The following is a 21,694-nucleotide window of genomic DNA, read 5'->3' on the forward strand; positions in this document are numbered from 1 at the left end:
CGCCAATTCAACAAAATGAGTGCTACACTAAAGGAGAACTAAAATACAGACAAAAAGAAAATTCCTTCTACCTGCAACATCTTGTGACAATTATGCAATCTGTACAATTTGCGCAACAGATACAGACGTTACTATGCTCCGCGTGCATGTTGTGTTTAAGTGTCATCTCTCTCCCTCTTTCTTGTGTCAGTGAATGAAATTATGATACAAAGTTGGTCGTTCGTCGCATAATCCATATCTAAATATATCTTCAAATAAAACTGTAACACTGCAAAGTAATCTTTGTTTCAACAAAATATGTCTGTAATTTGAGTTTTTTTTTTCTGTAGTTGTAGCAGAATACAAATGCAGTATCCCGATTATATTACGCTGTTACATCTATTCCGTTACTCCCCAAGCCTGCACGTTATACATGGATAAATACGATAGTTGAGACCCGATATCCAACTCTTAGCTATCCCGTGGTACAGACATTTTGAGAATGCTGTCCCGTAGAGATGGCATTAAGAAAAACAAGGTTCAGCAGATGACCAGTCATAGCTCTGCCTCAAAATTCAGGTGAACCACCTTTGATTGTTAGCTGAACCATTGGTAATATGACTTCCTCCCTTTTACACCAACTTTCATAATGATTATCATAGAAGGATACAAACAGGTGGATTTGCTTAACTCGTATTCTACAAACACAATGTTGGTCAAAGTAACATGCTAGGTGGCTCAAACAAGAGTTGCTAGAAATTTGTTTGATTTGGCTTCCAGTTTAAATGCACAGTGACTTTAAATTATTTAACAGAAATGTACACGTTTTATTTTTATTTTTTGTTTGTTTTGATCGGATAGTGGTGGTGATGCCTTTCCCCCCTCTCTGTTTAGGACTGATGCCCTCCTGCTTAAACTGTCTCTGCTAGTAGGTCAGCAAGTATTCTATGGAGCCCTTTGGGGTTGTATATTGGTCAGTCCCCAGGTGCGACTGCCAGCTACTGTCTTTGTAGTGGCACACTTTGACCGCACTCTGCCTCTGAAACAGCAGAAACACATGCTCGGCTATGACCATCGCCTGGCGGTGAGCATACCTTGATTAAGTTTCATTTTACTTAGTTGTGTGCTTAATAACTCTTTTCCATTTTCTCTTGAGCAGATGAAGTCTGTGTGTCTTTCCTTGCAAGACTCAAATGTCCTGGTACAAAGGAATATGTTGGAAATCCTTCTCTTCTTTTTTCCTCTGGCCACATCGATGGTAAACAAAACTGAACCACAGCTTTATTATTTGTTATTTTACTTCATTTGACTATATTTCAAAACTGACACACAAAGTTACTATCAGAACCAAGTATTCTGATAATTGAAATGACTCTGGAGCTTTAGCTACCAAATCAACACAATGGTTGTTGAAATTGTATTTCAAGATGTGTTTATTTTATGAACAGTAGAAGAATTTCTTGCTGGTTTTAATTCATACCGGAAACATGATTACTATATTTTTCTGTATGAACATACATGGCAAGAAATGTGTGGTTGTTTTCTGTCAACTTTCACAGTTCACGGATACCTTAACCGCCAGGGTCGTTGGGGCACTACTTCCATGCACATACAAGCCTGGTGGCACCCATCCCTTTCCAGCCCAATTTTTTAGGTTGAGGTTTGCTCCACCACATAAAACGGATGATGCTGGTTTCCATGGTTACCAGTAGCAGGAAAAGCCCTCTGATCTGACTCAGATACAGCACCTTTATCATCTGGTCACTGTTGTTTTTCGGTGTAAAGTGTCATCCTGCCTCTCAGAAATGAGGCATTAGATCTTGGAAATGCATTATGCTATACATTGCATACATTGATAGAAAATGGATATCAAACCCAATATCTAATTTTAAGTAGAGTTTGTATGTTGGATCTCCTTATTCTTGGTGTGATATTCCAATGCCAAGTGTCGAGCAGTCGTTTTAGATTTAGATTCAATGTATTGGTCCCCTTATGGAAATTCACTTCCACCGACTGTACCGGGTGAGATCAATAGACATTACACACACAATAAGCAGCAGAATGACAAACGTACATGGCAGTGGGACAATGAGGGCAGACTGATTTGATGGGTCGGTGGGGCCTATTGTTTAGAAAGGTAGTGGCATGAGGATCAGGATTTTTTTTGAGGCGGTTCCTCCTAAATCTACTTGTTGTGTATCTGCACCCTGATGGTAGCGGTAAAAATTATTGGTGTAGTGGGTGAGTGACATTCTGGATTATGGTGTTTGCCAGTCAGATTATGTACCTGTCCTTTGAATCTGAGAGGTTGGGGGTGGGTAGGACGATGATTTTAGCTGCTGTGTATGTGATTCATTGGAGTTTGGTCCGGTTCGTTACAGAGAGCTGGAAAAAAAACATGTAGAGCAGTACAGGAGTATGGAGTGAACAATGCTTTGTTACAGTAGTAACAGGAGGTGAGGTGCAATATAGTCTTTTGAGGTTACGGATGTTGACTCTTTTTTTGAAAGTCTGCAGTGTGCTAATCAAAGGGGAGTTTGTCGTCTCGTGCTATCCCAAGTATTTGAAGGTGTCCACAGTTTAAACTGTCTGTGTGTCGTTGCAGGGATGAACACTGCTGGCCTAGCAAATTTGATGTAAATCTGTAATTTTTGTGTTTAACAAATACATTTCTATTGAGGCCTTGAACAACAAGCCAGATACAGATAAATTGTACTCCACTGAGTTTATTAGACACAAATAACCAATTATTTAAAAAAAAAAACCTCGTAATTTGATCTCTCAAGTGGTTGTTTTTTTTTTTTTTTGTTTAAGGATCCAAAAGACGCCGGCATGATGACCAGCGTTGATGAAATGACCACTGTGGTTTCCTCTGCTTCACTTACATTACTCCGTAGAGACATGTCTCTCAACAGGCGGCTCTATGCTTGGCTTCTAGGTAACAAACAGATCATGATAAAGTGTTAAGTGATGACTCACTACGTCCACGCTAATGTTTAGTCAATTTCTGGTTTTCTCACTTTGGTTCACACTGTTTGGTTTTCAATGTTGTTTTCCCCCCAGGAACGGACATTAAAGGGGAAATGGTTGCTCCTCATCCAACTGTTTCGTCGTCTTCGGAAGAACATATGTTGTTTTATTTTAACACATACTCCAAGGATCTTATTGTGCAGGTACCTTTTACTTGGGTTTAAAAAAATGTACACACTAATACAATTGTATCTGAATAAATATGAAGCGTTAAAATGCATGATTTGATGAAGTGTTATGAATATATGGTTTGATACAGGCTGTGTAAAACGTATCAAGATTTAGAGAATTGTGCTTAAGTATAAATGTTCTTAATTTAACACGTTATAATATTATTTGATGAGTCTTTCTCGCAAGTATTGACTGTAAATAATTTAACATTTTTAGAAGGACAATTCCTTCCAAGTTAAAAAAATATGTATCGGTTATTTTCAAATTTCTGGTTTGACCCATTTTTTGGCAACACAATTTTTTTTTTATAATGCAGAATGAAACAAAAAATATGTAAATATGGTCATACATTTTTTCACTGTTCAAAGTAGTATTTTATGGATTTGCCTTTTTAAATTGTACTAAATTAATATGAAAAAGTCAGACTTATACATGATTCTAATTTCAATAGAGGTACTGAAGGAAACAAAGTGTTATGTTTTACACAGCTTGTATCAAAATTATATGAAACAATACCGCTTAGAAACCTGGCCTAATTGATTGAAAGAAAATGCACTCCAAAATATTGCCCTGTATGCAGATGAATTATAAAAACAAAAAATATCGTGCTTAGAAAACTGGACTAATTAAAAAAAATAAAGCTAAATTTTTCATGTCCTCCAGGACATCCAAATAGTTTTTTTCAAAACCTTTATTTATCCAAAGTAAAGCAACACAATTAAGTGTTTTTTGTAAAGGGCTATACAGTGGGACCTCGCTACTTTGCCGTTCCACGTTTGCGGGTTCAGAGCTTCGCGGGTCAAAAAAAAATAAATAATAATAATAAATTAATATTTTTTTATTTTTTTTTAAGCATTTTTGAAGGGGCGTCGCTACTTCGTGGCTCCACGTTCGCGGGTTCAGAGCTTTACAGGTCTAAAAAATAATAATAATAAAATAATTAAAAAAATAATAATAATATTTTTTTCTTAAGCATTTTTGAAGGGGCGTCGCTACTTCGTGGTTCCACATTCGCGGGTTCAGAGCTTCGCAGGTCCAAAAAATAATAATAATTTAAAAAAAAAAAAAAAAAAAGTATTTATTTATTTTTTAAAACATTTTTTAAGTGGCGTCGCTACTTTGCGGATTTTCACTTTTCGCGGGTGGTTTTGGTCCCCATTAACCGCGATAAGCGAGGTATTACTGTACCATGTAGGTGTATTATAACATTAGTAAATTCAATTATGTCGTAACTTGGGAATTTTCAAATTAACTGTAACTGAATTGAACCCAAAACATTTTTTTAAAAATGCCCACGTTTGAAGACCAGACTAACATGCAACTGAGAAAAGTGGTCAGGTTGTGCAAAGAAATACTTGTAAATACCTCTAATGATGTGTCTCAAGAATAGCCAGTTATGTATTTCAGAGGAAGACTAGCATCATTCAGTTTTTTATTTATTAAACTAACTCTTTAACAAATTTTGCATTTTGTGAAATTTGAACAAAAAATATGTTAGGATAATATTTAAATTTTATTGTTTTTGATATTTCTTCAGATTGCTCAACTTAAAGAATGAAGACTTGCGGAAAAATTATAAGAGGCCACTCAATACTTTACTTGTTTTTCACATAAGCTATGTTTGCGTAATGTTTTACCTGTGTTTATTTCTCAACTTATTTCTATTTCCATCTGTCGGGAACTTTGCTTCAGGGTTTGATTAATATCCTGAAACACAAGGATGTGCAAAGTAAACCAGAGAATATGATAAGCTACCTCAGGCCTTTTCGCATCCTAATTAGCCTACTGGATAAACCAGAACTCGGTAAGTCATTCACAAAAGGAAATCAAAATAAAACATTAGATTTCTTATAGACAATAATTACTGTGTATTTTGGCCCAGGACCGGCGATATTGAGCAGCGTGCTGTTAGAGGTGGTCCGAGCCTTTTACAGCTACTGTCGAGAGATTATTGGTGAGGATACGATCACAAGCTCAAAACTTTCTGGCAACCAGTTAGCCAGGTGAGGGCAGTAGTTTCTATTTGATCACAGTACATGGTCAGTCAATTTGCAAACAGTATTTTGGCTACTGTGTTGGAAAAATAAAATTGTTCCTCATTGGTGCTTACCTTAACTTTTCACAGCATGATTAAAGAGAACAAAAACGCTATGGAGATCATAAAAACAATGAATATGCTTGTGAGCTCAATGAACAGCGAGTACCTGTGGGAGTACATGATGCAGTGCTTCTGCACGTATCTCAGGTGAGGCACGAATTATACTATTGCACAATTTTTGAATTGGCTTAAAAGTTGTTTGCCTTAAATCTCTAGTGTGTAATATTCGACCACTAGATGGCACTGTTGTCTAATGCAAACGAAAAGCAATTCCACAGGAAGCAGAAAGTCAAGTTTATCTGTATAGCCCTAATCACAAGGAGTCTCAAAGGGCTTCATAGACCAGACTATTGCAAACCACAGACTATTCTTTCACCATCCCCTGATGTAAAACCTACATGAGGGCAAGGAGATATTGTCAACATGTAATACAGGGCATTCATAAGCTATAGAATAGAAGTTTGTTTTAAGCCCAGATTTAAACGGTTAAACTGAGTTTGCAGATCAAATCTCAGGGGGCAGAGCATTCCACAACACCGGGGCCCGAATGGAGAACGTTCATGAACCTGCCGATCTCTTCTTGGCTCTTGGGATCACTAGTAGAGCAGCATTTTCAGAATGAAGGCTCCTGACTGGAACATAGGGGGAAATTAAATCTGAAAGGTATGAGGGAGCAAGACAGAAGACAAACATGGCGAACTACTAGTGATGGATTCCACAATGTGAAAGAAATACACATTTCTCGGGCTATGACTTATTTTTAATTTTTTTAAATAACATCGGTATGATAATTCATGTATTATTTCTTAGTATTCACATCAAATTTTTTTTTCTTACAACAGTTTATTATAACATTTTTTTTTCCCTACTTATAGCCAATTAAATCCTGCCTCTAGAGACCAATACCAAACACGGAATCCTTTATTTAAAAAAAAAAAAGCATGCTATGAAAAACCCCACACCATAAATCCAGTTATTTTTATGTGCATCTTTATTTTATCTTTATTTATGATCAGCTCGGTGGCCCCTAGACTCGGCCTAGTCAAACATGGGTTTGGGGGTTTTGGTCACCTAATGACTCCCAACGACAGGTGTTGCGACACATCGATTGGGTTGAGCGAGGGGGCTGGGAGTCCCCTCCTCTGTATCAATCTCCCAGAAAGAGTCAAGAACTCACTTACATTCTGGCATTCTTGATATGGCTTTGATATATACCGACATCTTTATTTTTGCCCACAATGACAATAACATTATGTACTGCTCTGGGAAACATGTCTCCAATATGTTGGAGAGATGAGAGCTTAACTTCAACAATCACTCAATCGATTAGTACTTACTTTGTCATCACAAACTATAACAATTATGATAACAAGCTATTATTATGAGCAACATAATACTGACATTTAAATAATGCAAAGAGTGCATATATGATCATATTTTTATGGCTGTATGCATTATCCAAGTACTAATGTCTTTTGGAGTTCGCGTAAAACCATACATTTTGTGAAAATACTTCAAAACATCAATAACAGCAAGTGCTGCATCACTGATTATCACACACGCATAGGCTGGAAAAAAAATACATCTATTGTTAGCTATGATAATTGAAAATGAATGCAAAAATGCTGCTTTCTAGAGGGGAAATGACATTGAGCAAACATAACTTTTTGCCATTTACCGCTGTTTAGGTCTCGTCAAAGCTGCAACCAGGAAACTTTTTATCTATGTCTGTGATGTCTCGCCAAAGGAGTACAAAACATCCAAAATTGTACCATACATAGATATCTAGTACTTAAAATTAACACATTGTGTTGGATTAAGACACATTGTTTGCGGATATCACTGGCTACAGTCAATACATATCGAAGAGTGCACCCAGAGCTGCCAAGCTTGAATCGACTTACGCAAAAGTAGGACAAGGGGAAAAAAAATGTAAAAACAACAAATAACTCACGAAAGTTCACAGGCTTTTACAATACACTTATTCAGATGCGTGCTCAACAATGGCTGCTCTTAATGGCATAGCTGACTGGTGCCTAGTGCACATTACAGATAGAATAGAATAGAATAGAATATACCTTTATTGTCATCGTTACAAAATGGGTTAACATATTGTGACAACGAAATTGGGCATGACACTCCAGTTTTACACATTCACAGTGAGGTATGAGCCAAGAAGATAAAGGAACAGAGAAGATAAGGTTATAAAACAAGGGGGATAAGGCTATAAGTATAATTTACATGGTATTTACACAAGAAATGTGGGATGTTACAAACAGTGTTGTCGTGATACCGTTGGTATCATAAGGGTTGTGCAATATTGCATTTGGTGCAAAGTCATCATAGTGCAAAAAAAAGGCAGCATATGCATTGGTGCAAACATAGACATCATAGTGCAGAAAAAGGAAATGGTCGGACATTGTGCAAGGTGAGCAGTAAACGTAGTGCAGTCGACATGTGCAAGAACATAGACATGAGTACCATTATATTCGTATGAGGTAGTGTTGGCAGATAATGATTTGGAACAAATATTTGGAATATTTCTTACAGGAAATGTCGGCTGATTGAAAATTATAGTGTAGCAGTTATCAGGTCAATTTATTTTGCATTTGGGCCGATAACTGTGATGACATATCTTGTCGTTCTAGTCGTTATCAACCCACGCAGTATTGTGCATTTCTTGTTAAAACCACTATGTTTTGTTTAAGCCCAACTATTCTGTTAATTGCATACTGGAATATATTTTTTCTTTTTTAATATACCTACAGTGACGACCTTGATCCAGAAAAAAATTGGCATGAAAACTGCTGTCCTGCTCCCTCTGTCACAGAAGTATCAAATCTCATCATTTTTCTGCTTGATGTTCTTCCTCTGGTAAAAATCTTCACTTTTAAATGTGACTCTGACTTGTGCGCGAACAATATTTTTCTCGTTTATTGTACTCTTCTGCAGGAGCTGTATGTTGATATCCAGTCCCACTTCCTTCCTGAGATGCTGGGCACGATGTTGCGCTCCCTGCATGGCCACATGGACTCTGTTTGCTTGGAGGATGTCACACAGGCCCTGCGTGCATGCTTTAAGGTCCTGAGTAAGATACAGATGCCAGTGGCATTCATGGACTTTGAGACAGGAGCACACACAGAAGGCATGGACGTTCAAGTGCAAGAAGATGAGAAAATTATAACTCAGGTAGGAAGTGTCTCAGCATCTTTTGGCTAAGTTACATACTTCACATTACAGAAGTCTCTAAATACAATATAGGAATGATGATGAGTTTGTCTCAGATTATTCACAAATCAACTCATTCTCCCACCGAATCATTTAGCGGCCTAATCCAATACTGTAGTGCCAAACTCCAAAAAGCTTTGTGTGGCTTTTGAAAGGAGTTAACTGGTCTGAAATAAAGCTAAAAAAAAGCATTGAACCAAAACTGTTTGAAAATTTCCAGATATAAACGCCAGTCTGAGTCAGTGGTCAAGCCAATGACAATCATTTTCAGACTTTTTAAGTGAAATATAATATATAAACGTTATGGCAAACTAACTCTTTTCACAATGGACAAAAACCTCATGCATTTTTTCCATATCAGGCTAAAGGGTGGCATGAATTGAAAGTGCTTGGTGCAAGTTCCTCTTTATATTTTAGTTGTCTGTACTAGAGCGCACATAAAGAAAATAAGCTGCATAATATTTGCCCTAGCTTATATTGTATTTATTCGCATACACACGTAATACCCGTTTTTATTAGTATTAACCTCGATTTGTGAGGTTTTGTGGTGGTAAATGATAAACCATTGCGCAAATGCTTTCAACAGACCCATGCCACCGATCACAGATGTTCAACTTTGCTGGATCACGGCAATAAAAGCACCGCTGATGAAATATGAAATGGCATTAGATATTTTTTGTTGCGCCTTTTTTTAATCTTGAAGATGGACGTCGCACAAGGGTTGTTTTGGCCGAATTATTTCCCATAATGTACCCTTACAACATTTACAATGGGTCACTGTAACTAAGCATTATGGGAAGGAGTTCAGACAAATCGACGTTGTATAACAATTGCCCAATCACGTGCACCTTGGAGATAAAAAAAAAAAAGGTGAGACAACGCGGTAGCATGAGTATAAATAGTGTGATGATCAGATAAAACGGAATGCCTTAGCCCCCTGTCATCAATGTTGTTGTAATTTCTGAGATCCGGGCTTGATTCCCAATAACGCGTGCCTTAAGAAAGCTGAGAATACGTGGTACCATGAATAAAAATAGTGTGATGAGATATCTAGTGCCTTTTCCCATGTCATTTAGATCACCGCTGATCTTGTGATAACACAGTGGTTTTGTGCGTATTATTAATATTATTAGTGTGTGTGAATTGTAAAGCGCTTTGGGAGGTCTTCAGTGACTTGAAAAGCGCTATACAAATGCATTTACATTTACAGTATTATTGTTATTATCACTGATGTAATGGGTGGGCCTGGCTGTGAGAATGATATCAGACATAGAACCGGTCCGTAGTACACAATAAGTTGCCCGACCCCTGGCTTAGTACACCGCATTGGTTGGGGATTGCTCAATCACGTTTTGTATAGCATTTCTCTTAAATCTCATGTCACTGTAAAATCTATATTTATACAGAATCTTGAGCAGAGAGGCGAAAGAGATGATGGTGTTGCTGAAAGTAACGGTCACCACAGAGATGCTGATGAAGCAGAGCTTACAAACGGAGCCTACCAGACCCTCCGATCAGAAGACAGCGGGCTGGGCATTAGTGCCTCGCCATCAGACCAGCAAATCTTTTCTGTAGTGGGCTCCAGCTCAAATGGAGGTTGCAAAAATGGTCATGGAGTTTGGAAAAAGGGTGGCAGTGTTGACACCACAACACAATGTCTACAGGACATTCTCGCCATTATAGCTGCAAGGTAAACTACCTATTTGACAAGAGCTAGAACCCAAATTAAATGATTGCTTTCCAGATCAGTTCCTTCGCAGCTAACATACTTGAGTGGTGGATTGACGTCAAAATCCGCCAATGCCTCTAAACTATCTTATTCTGCCAGTAAAGCCTAGGTTTAACCCACTTAAATCAAAAATGAAGGATTGATGTCTAACGCAGTCAATGGCGCAAAATTTAGGACTGATTTTCAACGTCTTTGGTTGCCATTTGTAGCAAATGAGTTGAAATGCAATTCCGAGGCAAAAGTCTGTACAGTTTTAAGAAAACACCCTGTTTATTTATTTTTTTCCCTTCATTTGTGTGTAAAAGGCCTCACTAAAATATTACTGCGTTTCAACATTTTATATTATCTTGCATCCAGCCTTACAGTTCTCTGAGGCACCTGCATCAGCCATCACTGATTCTAAAAGTGAGAAATGAATAGTATATGACATTGAATTAATTTAAACAAATTATTTGTCTTTTGTGATTTAGACACCTGTTGGTACAGGTGGAGGATGTGGAGGCAAAGGTGGAAAATCCTAAATCTGCCTCTGTGGAAAATACTTTTTTAAGCAGCAGAGGAGGACTGGAAATTAAAGAAAGACTGACAGACATATTCAACCCAAACAAGTTAAAGTATCAGCCTCCTTCTGAGGTTCAACAAACACAAAAGAAACAAGAGCAACGTTGTTGTGTGGACTGGGATGCAGGGTACCGGCCACGAAGCAAAGCGGAAATTTCCGAAGCATGTCGACAAGCCTTTACTGCTACCTGCCACCTTCTTCTGGAGTGTACCACCTTCCCTGTTTATTTAAGTGAAGAGGAAGCCCTGTCTCTCCACAGGGACATGTTCAGAGAAGCAGGTCAGACACTTGTTTTGGTCCACTTCTCTCACTAATCTAAAAACCACAGGTTTATTGTGGAGCACTTCTATTGACTCAAGCTTTAAATGAGATGAGAACTACAAGAACAACTATTATTCCTTAAGTTAGGTTAGGGGGCGTTGGTGGGATGACAGAAAATAATTGAGAAGCACTGTTTAAACCCAACACAGGGCTGATAGGTGTCACGAATACATGGTAGATTGTAGATGGTTTTCAGAAACCATTTTCTCAAAAAGTTTTGTTGTGGTCCAAATTAACACTGAATTTGTTATCCACACAAGAATAAGTAATGACTCCCTAAAATTTTTCATACATTTAGAAAATGACAGCAGGAAAGAGAAAATGTCTCAGATTAATTAAGGTCTGATGTTTTAATGTGTGAGTAGTGACTTGTCCTGTTCATTTGTCCTGGTAATCTGCAAAGATAATAAAAACTAGTGATGTGCTCCTCTGTTTGAATCCGTTAAGTGTGTGCTGAGTATTTTAGATGAGTGGCTCATGAACTGCGGGCCAAGGTGTGTTGATGAATTAAGCGGTGACGTTTAAAATGGGGTGTACCTTGTGACTGATTCAAGAAATGATTAGCTAGCTTTAAGTGTGATTTGAAAAAAAAAAAAAAAGTGCCAAAGAAAACCCCACAGAGTTGAGTCCCCTTTGGTACAGGGAACCACAGTGATATGCACTTCCAATTCTTACCAAACTTCCTATCACTCATTTACAAAATCCTGGTTCTTCTGTACTATGTGATAGTTTTTTCATTACCAGGTGAAATTCTCTGCCAAAAAAGAATCCGCCTAGGTCCAATAACTTAGGAAAAAATGTTGCTTTTAAATAAAATTAAATGAGCACTTTACCTCCTGATTTCTCTTATTCACTTGTTGCATATGCACGAAGTAAAACAGAACAATTCACAATATTCTCTTTCTTTGATACTCTATTAATACACTCTTCAAATATTTTTTTGTATTCGGAGCATATTATACCGCCCAATTATATTGAATGCACCAATCATGCACTACATTTTCTGTCCGCCTGGCGACAAAGTCAAGCCCCTGGGAGGGTGTGTGGAGCATTTCCCTGCTGGGCTTCACTCATATATGGGGCTTCATTTTGCCATCACTAATGAAAACAGTCGTTCTATCAATGATAGATTCTGTTTACAAAGAGTATCCGTTTTTACCCCACAGGAGGCAATGAGGAGAGTTTACCCATGTGGCTAAAGTCATTGATGACCCTGTGCTGCATGTCAAGGGACTACAAAATCCAACACACTGCAGTGGCCACTCTGTTGGAGCTTATCAACCACTCCCAGTCATTAGCTCTTGTTATCAAGGACAAGAGAAAACGCTACCAGAATTCTGACTCCAACCCCCTGACTGGGCAGCTGCAGATGATCACAGTTCCCCCTATTTTTCCGGCTTTGCTTGGCGCAATTGAAGAGGGCACAGACTTTTACCAGGTTTACGCAGATGTGTGAGCGACCCTTGAAATCTCAAATGCACAACTGAAAAATATTTTGTTTTTATTCAGAGGGTGGCCATGGTGCTTTGGGGTCAGCTGGACACAGAGCGTCGTGAACAGCACACTGCCTGCGTGGAGCTCTTTTACCGCCTTCACTGTTTGGCTCCATCAGCGACTATCTGCGAAGACATAATCTGCCATGCACTGTTACACAAGGAGAAGGTGAAAATGACTGTTAAACTGCTATTTATGCGTGAAAGAAATTTATATTTTTTATAAATACAAGAATGAAAATAAGAAAAAAAACACCAGCTCTTGTGATTTTGTGGTCTAGGGTGTTCGCCTTGAAGCCCTTCACCGCTTCTCTGTCCTTTGGCACTCGACACGTGAGATGCACTCAAACAGGAACTCCCGCGCTTTTGACAGGTTGGTGTAGAACTGTGGTGGCCGACCTTACTCTTTTTAATCTGGTCTGCAAAAGGAAATGTTTAAAATAAACTCTGTATAAAATGTTAAAACTTGAAGTTGGTGTCTGGAACTTCTACTCTCCACCACACCCTCCTGGCTTAATTATGATTGCAGCCTCAATAAGCTCATTCTTCAAGTAGTAACAAACTATTTTGTTTTATCTTTTGGGGGGTTTGGGTTGGCTTTTGGATTGTCTTTGAAACAGGCCTCTTTGTACTTTTCCCATTTTCAGGCTACCCAAACAAAAAGTCCTGGGGACGAGCATGGAATCTCTTTCCACTCCTCCTCCCCTGCTTTATAATGTATAGCGAGTCCCGGAACAGCGGTGCCTAAAGTAAGATAAAAGCAGATAGGCGCCGTGGAATAAAATATATAAAGGCTCTTTGAACTCAGTCGGGCATGGTTAACACGTACTTTTTAAAGAAAATATTCTACTTTTAACTTCTTAAGGACACCTCAAACGATCTATTGTACATCTAGATGTCTACAGGTTTGTTTATTTCTGCTATTCTTAAGTCTTATCTCCATTTTTTTATCTATTATTTATCTCACGAATGGAATGTTTACCTAAAAAGGGCCTAAACATTTTGAAATAATGGCAGCAACGATATGAGAAAAATTGGATAGGCCTACATTCTTTTTTTTCCTCCATACATTGCCGGGGTATCGAATTGCAGACCGGACTTGTAGATACAAAAAAGCAAATCAATCATTTTTTTTCCCTTCATGGCCTGGAAATTCTGACAATTCTTTTATTTCAATGCGGCCCGTGAATTAAAGTTAGCCTACCCGTGGTGTAGAAAAAGGATCACCATACTCTATGCCCCAAGATCTTTTTGGGATACTATTTATTTGAACACATATTTGGATTGCTTCATTTTCTTCGTTTGACCTGTAATACAACAAATCAACAAATTGATTTTAGGAAGTGAATATTCTAACTGTAGCCATCCCATGCGGAAATTTGGTGATAGCTGGTGCTGCACTGGAGTGGTTGCAAGTGAATGGCACGGGACACATTGATAAACATGTATTTTCATAATTTTTAATCAATTTATTCTATAATTAATGCAAACACATCTTTGGCATGCGTTTTTAACTGTTTGCCTTGTGATTGGGAGTTCGTCATTCTCAAATATTCAGTTCGTTTAATTGGGAGGATGTAAAAAAACTGAACTGACATTTTCTAAATGAAACATGATTGTTGTCCAGGAATTCAATAGTGTTTCACTAAAATGGTTAGCATTTATATCATATTTTTATGAATTCCATTGTATTTGGGTTTTAGGTATTTTTCAATGAATATAAAGGCACGTGTGACTTTACAGCTCACTGTAGCAATTATAATAATTTCTTTTGGAATTTACTTGAACCACAACTTTTGCTCTTTTTTTTCAGGTCACTGTGTGTTGTGGTGGAGAATTTAAGCTGCACAGACAGTTCAATAAGTGCAGCAGCACAAAGCTGGCTGGCGCGAGCTCTGTCTCTCAATGATGTAATCCGTGTCTTGGAGCCTATCCTGCTTTTGTTGCTACACCCGTCAACTCAGCGGTGCTCCATTCAGGCCATCAAACAAAATGTCACAACTGGTTAGTTTGTCATCTTTTGTCTTCTGATGTTTTGACACTAAATTCCGCTTAAGACATACTACTTTGTCAAAAATGTACAAGTCGTTTTTCCGGATAGCATGATTTTTATTGTAATGGTTACATTTAGTAAGTACAGTGGTACCTCTTAAACGAGCTTAATTTGTTCCAGGATCATGCTCATAGCTAAAATTGGTTGTGTAACGAGCGAATGTTCCTGATATTAAATAAAGTATTTAAGTGAACCCTAAATAATTATGATACAATAATGGGATTAAGAATATGATGTTACAAATATCAAATGCAAGTTTTTTATGAACACTTACAAAGGTGGGGGTCGTCGTAACGAATGTGTGCACGTGGGGCAAACAAAGTCTAGGAGATCACATAGCTGTCAACTTATGCGTTTTCCTAATTGTGTACGCCTTATAACAGTTTTTACACTGGAACATTTTCTTTTAAAAAGACCGGTCTTGTCTTACTCATTTTGGCTCTTGATTGGACAGTCTTGGTCACTGGTAGCAGACGACAACATTATCGCAGATTGCTATGCAAACATTAACAAGAGGAGCAATTGGCAGAGGTTCACAGGTATGAGATTGAGAGACTGTTAATGATACATAAGCACTTACTGTTCACTTAAATTTTAAGTTTCTTTAACCTCAAAAGTGTGTAAACTCAAACACATTTTACAGCATAATCTTTTATTTTTTTTACCTGGAGTAGTTTACATGAGCAAACTGCACGGGCGGTCTCTAGTGGTAGCCTCTGGGATTCCTTTTGAACTGGATTTTCCGTTGTAAAACTCGTATATTGACATTCTCATGTTTAGAGGTGCTTGTATAAAGAAGTACCACTGTACATACATTTCAAACTCGTAATACAAGTGTTTTTTTCCTGAATTATTTTAAATTATTTTACTAAAAGTAATTTACCAAATGAATTTTTGTTTTGTTTTAAAGGCAACCTGAAGGTTTTAAATAACAGAAATCGCTGGTCAGCGAAATCCGAAAACGCCCAGGATGTTGAAAGCCACATTTTAAATCTTTGGAATGTCATAGATCGGGAATCTCTGTGGCTTCAATTAGAAAGCAGTCCCGAGTTGTCAAGTCTAGACAGTGCTCTGGCGGCATCCAGGAGTGAGAGCGAAGAGACTGAGGAGGACGTAGAGGAGGCTGAGGAGGAGACCATTAAGAGTGAGAACACCGAATCAGCAGACACCAGCGGGCCCCAAGTGTCCACAGAGAACTCCAGCTCTGGCACAGAGGAGATTGGATTGGTCAACGGCTTACAAAGAGTCGAGTCAGAACGTACGCAAGCATCAGATTCCTTGTCGAGCGAGGATGAGGAGGATCTGGAGTTGGAAGCTACGGCCAAATCTCGTCTCCTAAAACAGGAGCGTGAAAAAAAAGAGGCCATTGGTTCACTGTTCCATCATGTGCTTCTGTATCAGACAGTGGGCGGATGGCGCCATCTGCTCCAAGGTTTGGCGCTACTAGATAGCCTGCTGAGGAGTAGTGCTGAGTGCCCTCTAGTCAAGGCATTTTCCACCACCTCACTTGACACCAGCTCTGCCGCACACCTTAACCTTGTTTCCAATCTTTTGCAGCGCCACCAGCAAGCTCAGGATGGCAAAAGCTTTTATGGTTCTTTGCTTTCCCCTTCGTCCTCCCCCTCTCTGCCGCCTTCGCACCTCATCGAGCTGCTTATGAAATTGTGCTTGCGATTTCTCTGTTCTCAATACCCCTCTTACCAGAACCTCGGGCCATTCGACTTGCAGGGAAATAGAGATGTTCAAGTGAAGAGTGTGGAAGTACTGACACGTATGGTAGACCAGCTCACCATCATGGCACAAGGAAAGGAAGGCAGAATTGAGCAGATTCGCAAACTCCTCACGGAATGTAAAGTGCAGCAGTATGCTCTGCTTACACTATCGATGTCCATGTATATAAGTCAAAAGGGAACAGATAAGGGAGCATCCAGCAGTCTTGAGGTGTCTGTTGAAGATGATGGACTGTCTGAGGAATGTCTTGTGAACATTGGGAAGGGAGAAGGGCAAGAGCAATACCCCTTACAGATGGAGTTACTCAAGTTTCTTCAGGCTCTAATAGTTTTGGAGTACCATGTGATGCCCAGTGGGGGTGGATCCAGCGGATGTGCCAGTCAGCCTGCAGAATCTCCAACCGGAAGTAACGCCCTCACCCTGGGCTGGCAAACAGCTGTCCAATTCCAGCAGTCCATCAAGGCAGCTCAGTACATCCAAAGCCACCCTATCGTCGCCCAGGGAATGTTTGTTTCAGCCACCACCAGGGCTCTGCAGCCACAGTATGGCTACGCTATGCATCCGCACTGGGTGTCATTGCTGTGCTCTTCCTTGCCTTATCTAGGCCGTTCGTTGGGTATCATTGTTGCCCCCCTCATCAACCAGATTTGCAGGAACTTGGATGACTTGGTGAAGTTCTGTGAGCATGACGGAGGAAGAACAAATCAGAGGTAATTTACTGTAATTTTAAGTGCAGGTGCCGATAGTCACTCCTGCAATGCCGAGACAATAATGACTGCTGCAGGGTTTGGTCCAGTATACACAGAACACAGTTTTAACTACTGTTTACAGTTAAGGTGTCACACCAACAGACCCCGTTTTGTCTGTAAATCGTTAAATAATCCTTTATATGGAAGCTCATTAAACAATCGTCATTGTTGAGACACTTGATGATAAAAAGCCACCCAACAAAAGCTTTAGCAAAGCACTAAAAGCAATTTGATTGGGTGAGCGGTAGGAATGGGAGAAGCTATACATAGGGCGCACGCCCTCCTCCTCACCCTGCGTTGTCTGCACTGAAGGTAAATACGTTGGTATTTTTGCTTGGAGTATTTTGTGACATTATCACAAAAGAACTCTTCTTGCACCTTGTTCTGAAACCATTATTTATGAAAAAAATGTCAGTCAAAATGAGCTTCAACGATCTTAAGTAATTGTGGGAGGGAGAACAGTTTAATGTGGTATATTTGTTGATATGGCACACAGACTCTGGCATTATTATTTCAAAAATCGTCAAACATCGCACAGTGAAATAAAATGTGCTGAAGTATTGACTTTTGTCTGAAGAGCTGGTCTGCCGGTTTTGTTGAATTTTGCCTTAAAGTATATGGTGCGGCTCTCTAAAAAAAAAAAAAAAAAAAAAAAAAAAATATATATATATATATATATATATATATAATATGTTTTTATGGCTCTTAAAGGCAATAAGGCTCCTGACCTCTGCTTTAGAACTTCACTACAAGGTAAATTTTGTTTCCCTGCATTTTGTTTAACTGACAGGCGTGAGAATATCGCACCAGACTACATATTGACCCTTCTAGAAGGCCTGACCACCATTACACACTTCTGTCTGCTTGACAACAAGAGAGTGAGTGTTATGCATAATGCAATGCCGTACACAAGCAAACATGGCTAGGACTTGATGTTGCTATAACACCCCTCTTTTTCTTTTTTTCTTTTTTTTTCCCAAATGCCTGTCCTCTCAGAAGTTGATTGCCTGTGATTCTTTTGACATCCGTAATGCGCGCAGCACCGTGTTGGAGGCGCTACCGCACATGTTAAACAGCATGGCCTTGCTATGGGGTGTGGTTCTGAAGGAAGAGTTCCACAAGCGAGCACCGGACTCAACCCAAAGCAGCAAGCACAGTTCATCTGTCTTCTTTAAAAGCACCAAGGTATATTGTTACATTTTGCATTACATGACGTAACAACCTTTTACTTAATTTGTGGATTTGGCCCCACAATTTTTATTGTTGACTTTTCAATTACTTCTGGCTTACAATCTTGATTGTTTGTTTACTTTCATCAAATCTACACAAAATATTCAACTGAGTTACCAGGTAATGCTAATGACCTCTTTGCTGGTATCACTTTGACTGCCACTGTAACGGGTTGGATAAAAGACTCTCAATCTCATACTAAAGACTATAGTACTATACTCGTTAGTCCTATATTTAAAAGATAATATAGTTAAAAATGTCACTTACATTTGCCAAAATTGTTTAGATTCTACGACAGCGCATATTACAGTTCTTGCTTCCTCTGACTGGACAATACGGAATTCCGCTCATGGCTTCATTGGGAGCAGCCTGGAGCAGCAGAAAAAGTAAAAGGAGACCCGCAAACAATGTAAGAATGGCATTGTTTCAGTACACAGTCTCCGTTGAGAATTTGCAGTATTCAAAAGCCTTTTTTCCTCTTTAGGTACTACCCGTGGTCAGTGAGTCTCATCTAACGATTGTAGAGCTGGTGAAATCATTGAACACCTTGCACACTGACACAATTTTACAATTGGTCAAGGAAGTGGTGAAAAAGCCACACCAGTTAAAAGGCGATCAGGTGTCTTTAAAATCTATTCCTAAGAAGCTGCATTGGCACACACCTTTGAGTAACAGTCTTTATTATGTCTTCATTGAATTAGAAGTCAACCCTTGTAGACATCCCGATGCTCCAGTTCACGTACACGTACATAAAGAGGTATGTTTTGTTCAACATACTCGAACCTTTAAGTTGAACACATTTCATCCCGATGTGAGTCGTGGTTTATCCACTGCAATTTTTTACAAGTAAATTCTTAAATTTTCATAACATTTTCGGGCAATCAAAAAGTTAAAACCTTAAGATCTCGGATGTAAATCAATCTTAACCTTTATTCTATGCCAATTCAGGATTGCATTGGTCGATTTATCTATTTTCAATGATAGTGTTACAGCACAAGCCTTGCAGGAGAACATCGCCCCTGTCGTCAGTCTGCTACGGGAATCTGTCCCACTGAATCTGGCACCACCTGGCCATTTCTTACTCCTGGGGTTCGTTTTTGCACAGACATGTATAGTTTAATTTACCCCTAGCTATTTCATGGTAATGTTAAAAGTACATTTTATCCATTTTTCTTGCAGTATCCTTAATGAGGTTGTCAATCGACTCCCTAACTTGGACAACAAGAAGGATACGCGAGATTTACAGGTTCAAAGAGAACTCTCATTCATGTACTTGAGTGACAAAAAGGTGAAATTAGAACTGATTCGATTGATAACAATGGTGTCATTCGTGCAGGAGGTTACTCAGCGTATCCTGGAAGCTGTCGGGGGAATTGCTGGTTCGTCTCTCGAACAGACCAGTTGGCTCAGCCGCAGTCTAGAAGTCAAAGTTCAGCCGCAGGTGTGCGCTGAATCAGAGGAGGCTGACGATGTGGATGGGGATCACATAGGTAACTGTTAGGTTTATCATAACTTTTATAATAATGCAAACCAAGAAAGGAGACACTCATTTAGACCACTGGTTATTAACTTGCAAAAAGATTGTGTAGTGTAATGCAGAGATAGAAGAACACATTCACCTTTTTTCCCCCCAAAATGACCTGCCAAACAACAACACTTTTCACCCACTGAATCTAAACAATCAACATTGCACTGTGAGTGGAAAAACGAATTTCTTCTATACCAGTTACTATGCACAAACTCCAACTTTATAAAAAGCGCAATTCAAATTTATTTAACTTCACAAATGAACGGTTCCTCGAATTAGCTTATCAACAGGTAAATACTGAATAACTTGGTGTCTCCAAGAAATTAAGCAGTACTTATTTTTCATTATTTAATTGAGTCTCAGATTTTTTTTTCTTAACATTTTTTTTGCCAAGGCAAAGGCCAGCGGCGCACCAGCTGACAAACACTGGTCTAGATCAGGGGCCTTAAAATCAAATTGCCTTGGGAGCCAATAAAAACAAGAGTCTGGATGAGGCTGGGCCGCATCAGGTTTTTTTTTACGAGAAGAGCTCTCATAAAACATTCCAATGTTCTCAAATGTGATTACTTTCAACACAAAATAAGACTAAAAAATAAATAAGCACATTCAAATTAATAAGGAAATCAATCAATCAGGAAAAAGTCTATTCTTTTTATTCCGTTCAATTGTTTGTATTAACAATTTGTACATTTCTTAACCAGCTCGGTGGCCTTGGGGGTATGGCGCCCGCCCCAAGACTGAGAGGTTATGGTTCAAGCCTCAGCCGAGTCATACCTAAGACTTAAACATTGGTACCCGTTGCCTCGCTGCTTGGCGTTCAGCATTAGGGGTTGGAATTGGGGGGGTTTGGTCACCTAATGACTCCCAAAACCTCAGTTGGGTTGAGCGAGGGGGCTGGGAATCCCCTTCTCTGAATCAATCTCCCCCCCCCAAAAAAAGAGTCAGAAATGACTCTAGCCACCTCCCACTAGGAGGATATGGCTGTGAGTTGGGCATTTTATATATAATTTCTTAACACAGGGTTCATACAGGTGCTTTAAATTCTTAAGTATGCTTGAATTTTGTGTGAAGTGCGTGCAAATGCTTGAAATTTTTGCCATGTTTCTCAACAATTCTGCTAAAAAATAATACTGACTCTGCTCTCTGGTGACTTCTTTTTGCCATTGCATTTCTTTTTCCCTTTTGATCAACGGCAGCTGGCATGAGTTTGTATTGCGTCATCGCAACCCATACAGGTTGTGTTAAATGGGACTGTTGGATGCTAAACCTTAACAGGGCACTATGAATTGTGTGTTAGTGCAAGGATAATGTTTCAATAATGGACATTTATCATGGGTTATGCAAAAAATTAAATTGTGATGGAAGGACTTCCTGCAATTGAAAATGTAAGCTCCCACTGTCATTTTACCCAAAAACCATATGGGGAGAGATTTGTCTCGTAAATATTTACGCACATATTGTTCGGATCCACAAATATATTTGAGATTTATTTAAGATCCAAAAAGCATATCTCCTACTCGTATCTCTTGTATATCTCTCTCTCTAACACAAGATTAAAATCCCATATGTTAATATTTTAGTGGTAACGGAGAAATTAAAATATTGGCTTTGAAAGTTCCTAAAAAGTGGCCATGAAAAAGGTTTACAGACCCTATTAACATGAATGACATGAATAACAGAGAACCTGACTTGTTCTGAACGTGGCTTCTCTTGCCTACTTCTTGCTGGTAGAGATCCAGCAGCATCTCTTTTCGGGGATGTAATTAAGACCCTTAGTAAGGCTTTAAGGTGC

The 21,694-nt window shown here is 39.0% G+C and overlaps 1 protein-coding gene across 1 annotated transcript in view; it reads left to right on the top strand.

Annotated features, from left to right (window-relative positions):
• Nucleotides 1-21,694, top strand: part of dop1b (DOP1 leucine zipper like protein B) — a 47,339-nt gene that overhangs the window by 12,381 nt on the left and 13,264 nt on the right. The window contains exons 5-28 of the mRNA XM_088352278.1: nucleotides 874-1,063; nucleotides 1,139-1,237; nucleotides 2,794-2,917; nucleotides 3,043-3,152; nucleotides 4,873-4,984; nucleotides 5,063-5,183; nucleotides 5,306-5,425; nucleotides 8,047-8,152; nucleotides 8,231-8,467; nucleotides 9,913-10,196; nucleotides 10,706-11,076; nucleotides 12,285-12,556; nucleotides 12,628-12,780; nucleotides 12,893-12,984; nucleotides 14,425-14,615; nucleotides 15,575-17,105; nucleotides 17,935-18,022; nucleotides 18,141-18,329; nucleotides 18,661-18,783; nucleotides 18,859-18,993; nucleotides 19,076-19,131; nucleotides 19,359-19,463; nucleotides 19,554-19,620; nucleotides 19,711-19,864. Of these exons, the coding sequence (XP_088208404.1) occupies nucleotides 874-1,063; nucleotides 1,139-1,237; nucleotides 2,794-2,917; nucleotides 3,043-3,152; nucleotides 4,873-4,984; nucleotides 5,063-5,183; nucleotides 5,306-5,425; nucleotides 8,047-8,152; nucleotides 8,231-8,467; nucleotides 9,913-10,196; nucleotides 10,706-11,076; nucleotides 12,285-12,556; nucleotides 12,628-12,780; nucleotides 12,893-12,984; nucleotides 14,425-14,615; nucleotides 15,575-17,105; nucleotides 17,935-18,022; nucleotides 18,141-18,329; nucleotides 18,661-18,783; nucleotides 18,859-18,993; nucleotides 19,076-19,131; nucleotides 19,359-19,463; nucleotides 19,554-19,620; nucleotides 19,711-19,864 (5,030 nt within the window). The remainder of the gene's footprint in view (nucleotides 1-873; nucleotides 1,064-1,138; nucleotides 1,238-2,793; nucleotides 2,918-3,042; nucleotides 3,153-4,872; nucleotides 4,985-5,062; nucleotides 5,184-5,305; nucleotides 5,426-8,046; nucleotides 8,153-8,230; nucleotides 8,468-9,912; nucleotides 10,197-10,705; nucleotides 11,077-12,284; nucleotides 12,557-12,627; nucleotides 12,781-12,892; nucleotides 12,985-14,424; nucleotides 14,616-15,574; nucleotides 17,106-17,934; nucleotides 18,023-18,140; nucleotides 18,330-18,660; nucleotides 18,784-18,858; nucleotides 18,994-19,075; nucleotides 19,132-19,358; nucleotides 19,464-19,553; nucleotides 19,621-19,710; nucleotides 19,865-21,694) is intronic.

This window comes from Urocampus carinirostris, chromosome 14 (genome assembly GCF_059441175.1).
Source record: "Urocampus carinirostris isolate Australia breed hairy pipefish chromosome 14, RoL_Ucar_1.0, whole genome shotgun sequence".
Lineage (NCBI taxonomy): Eukaryota > Metazoa > Chordata > Actinopteri > Syngnathiformes > Syngnathidae > Urocampus > Urocampus carinirostris.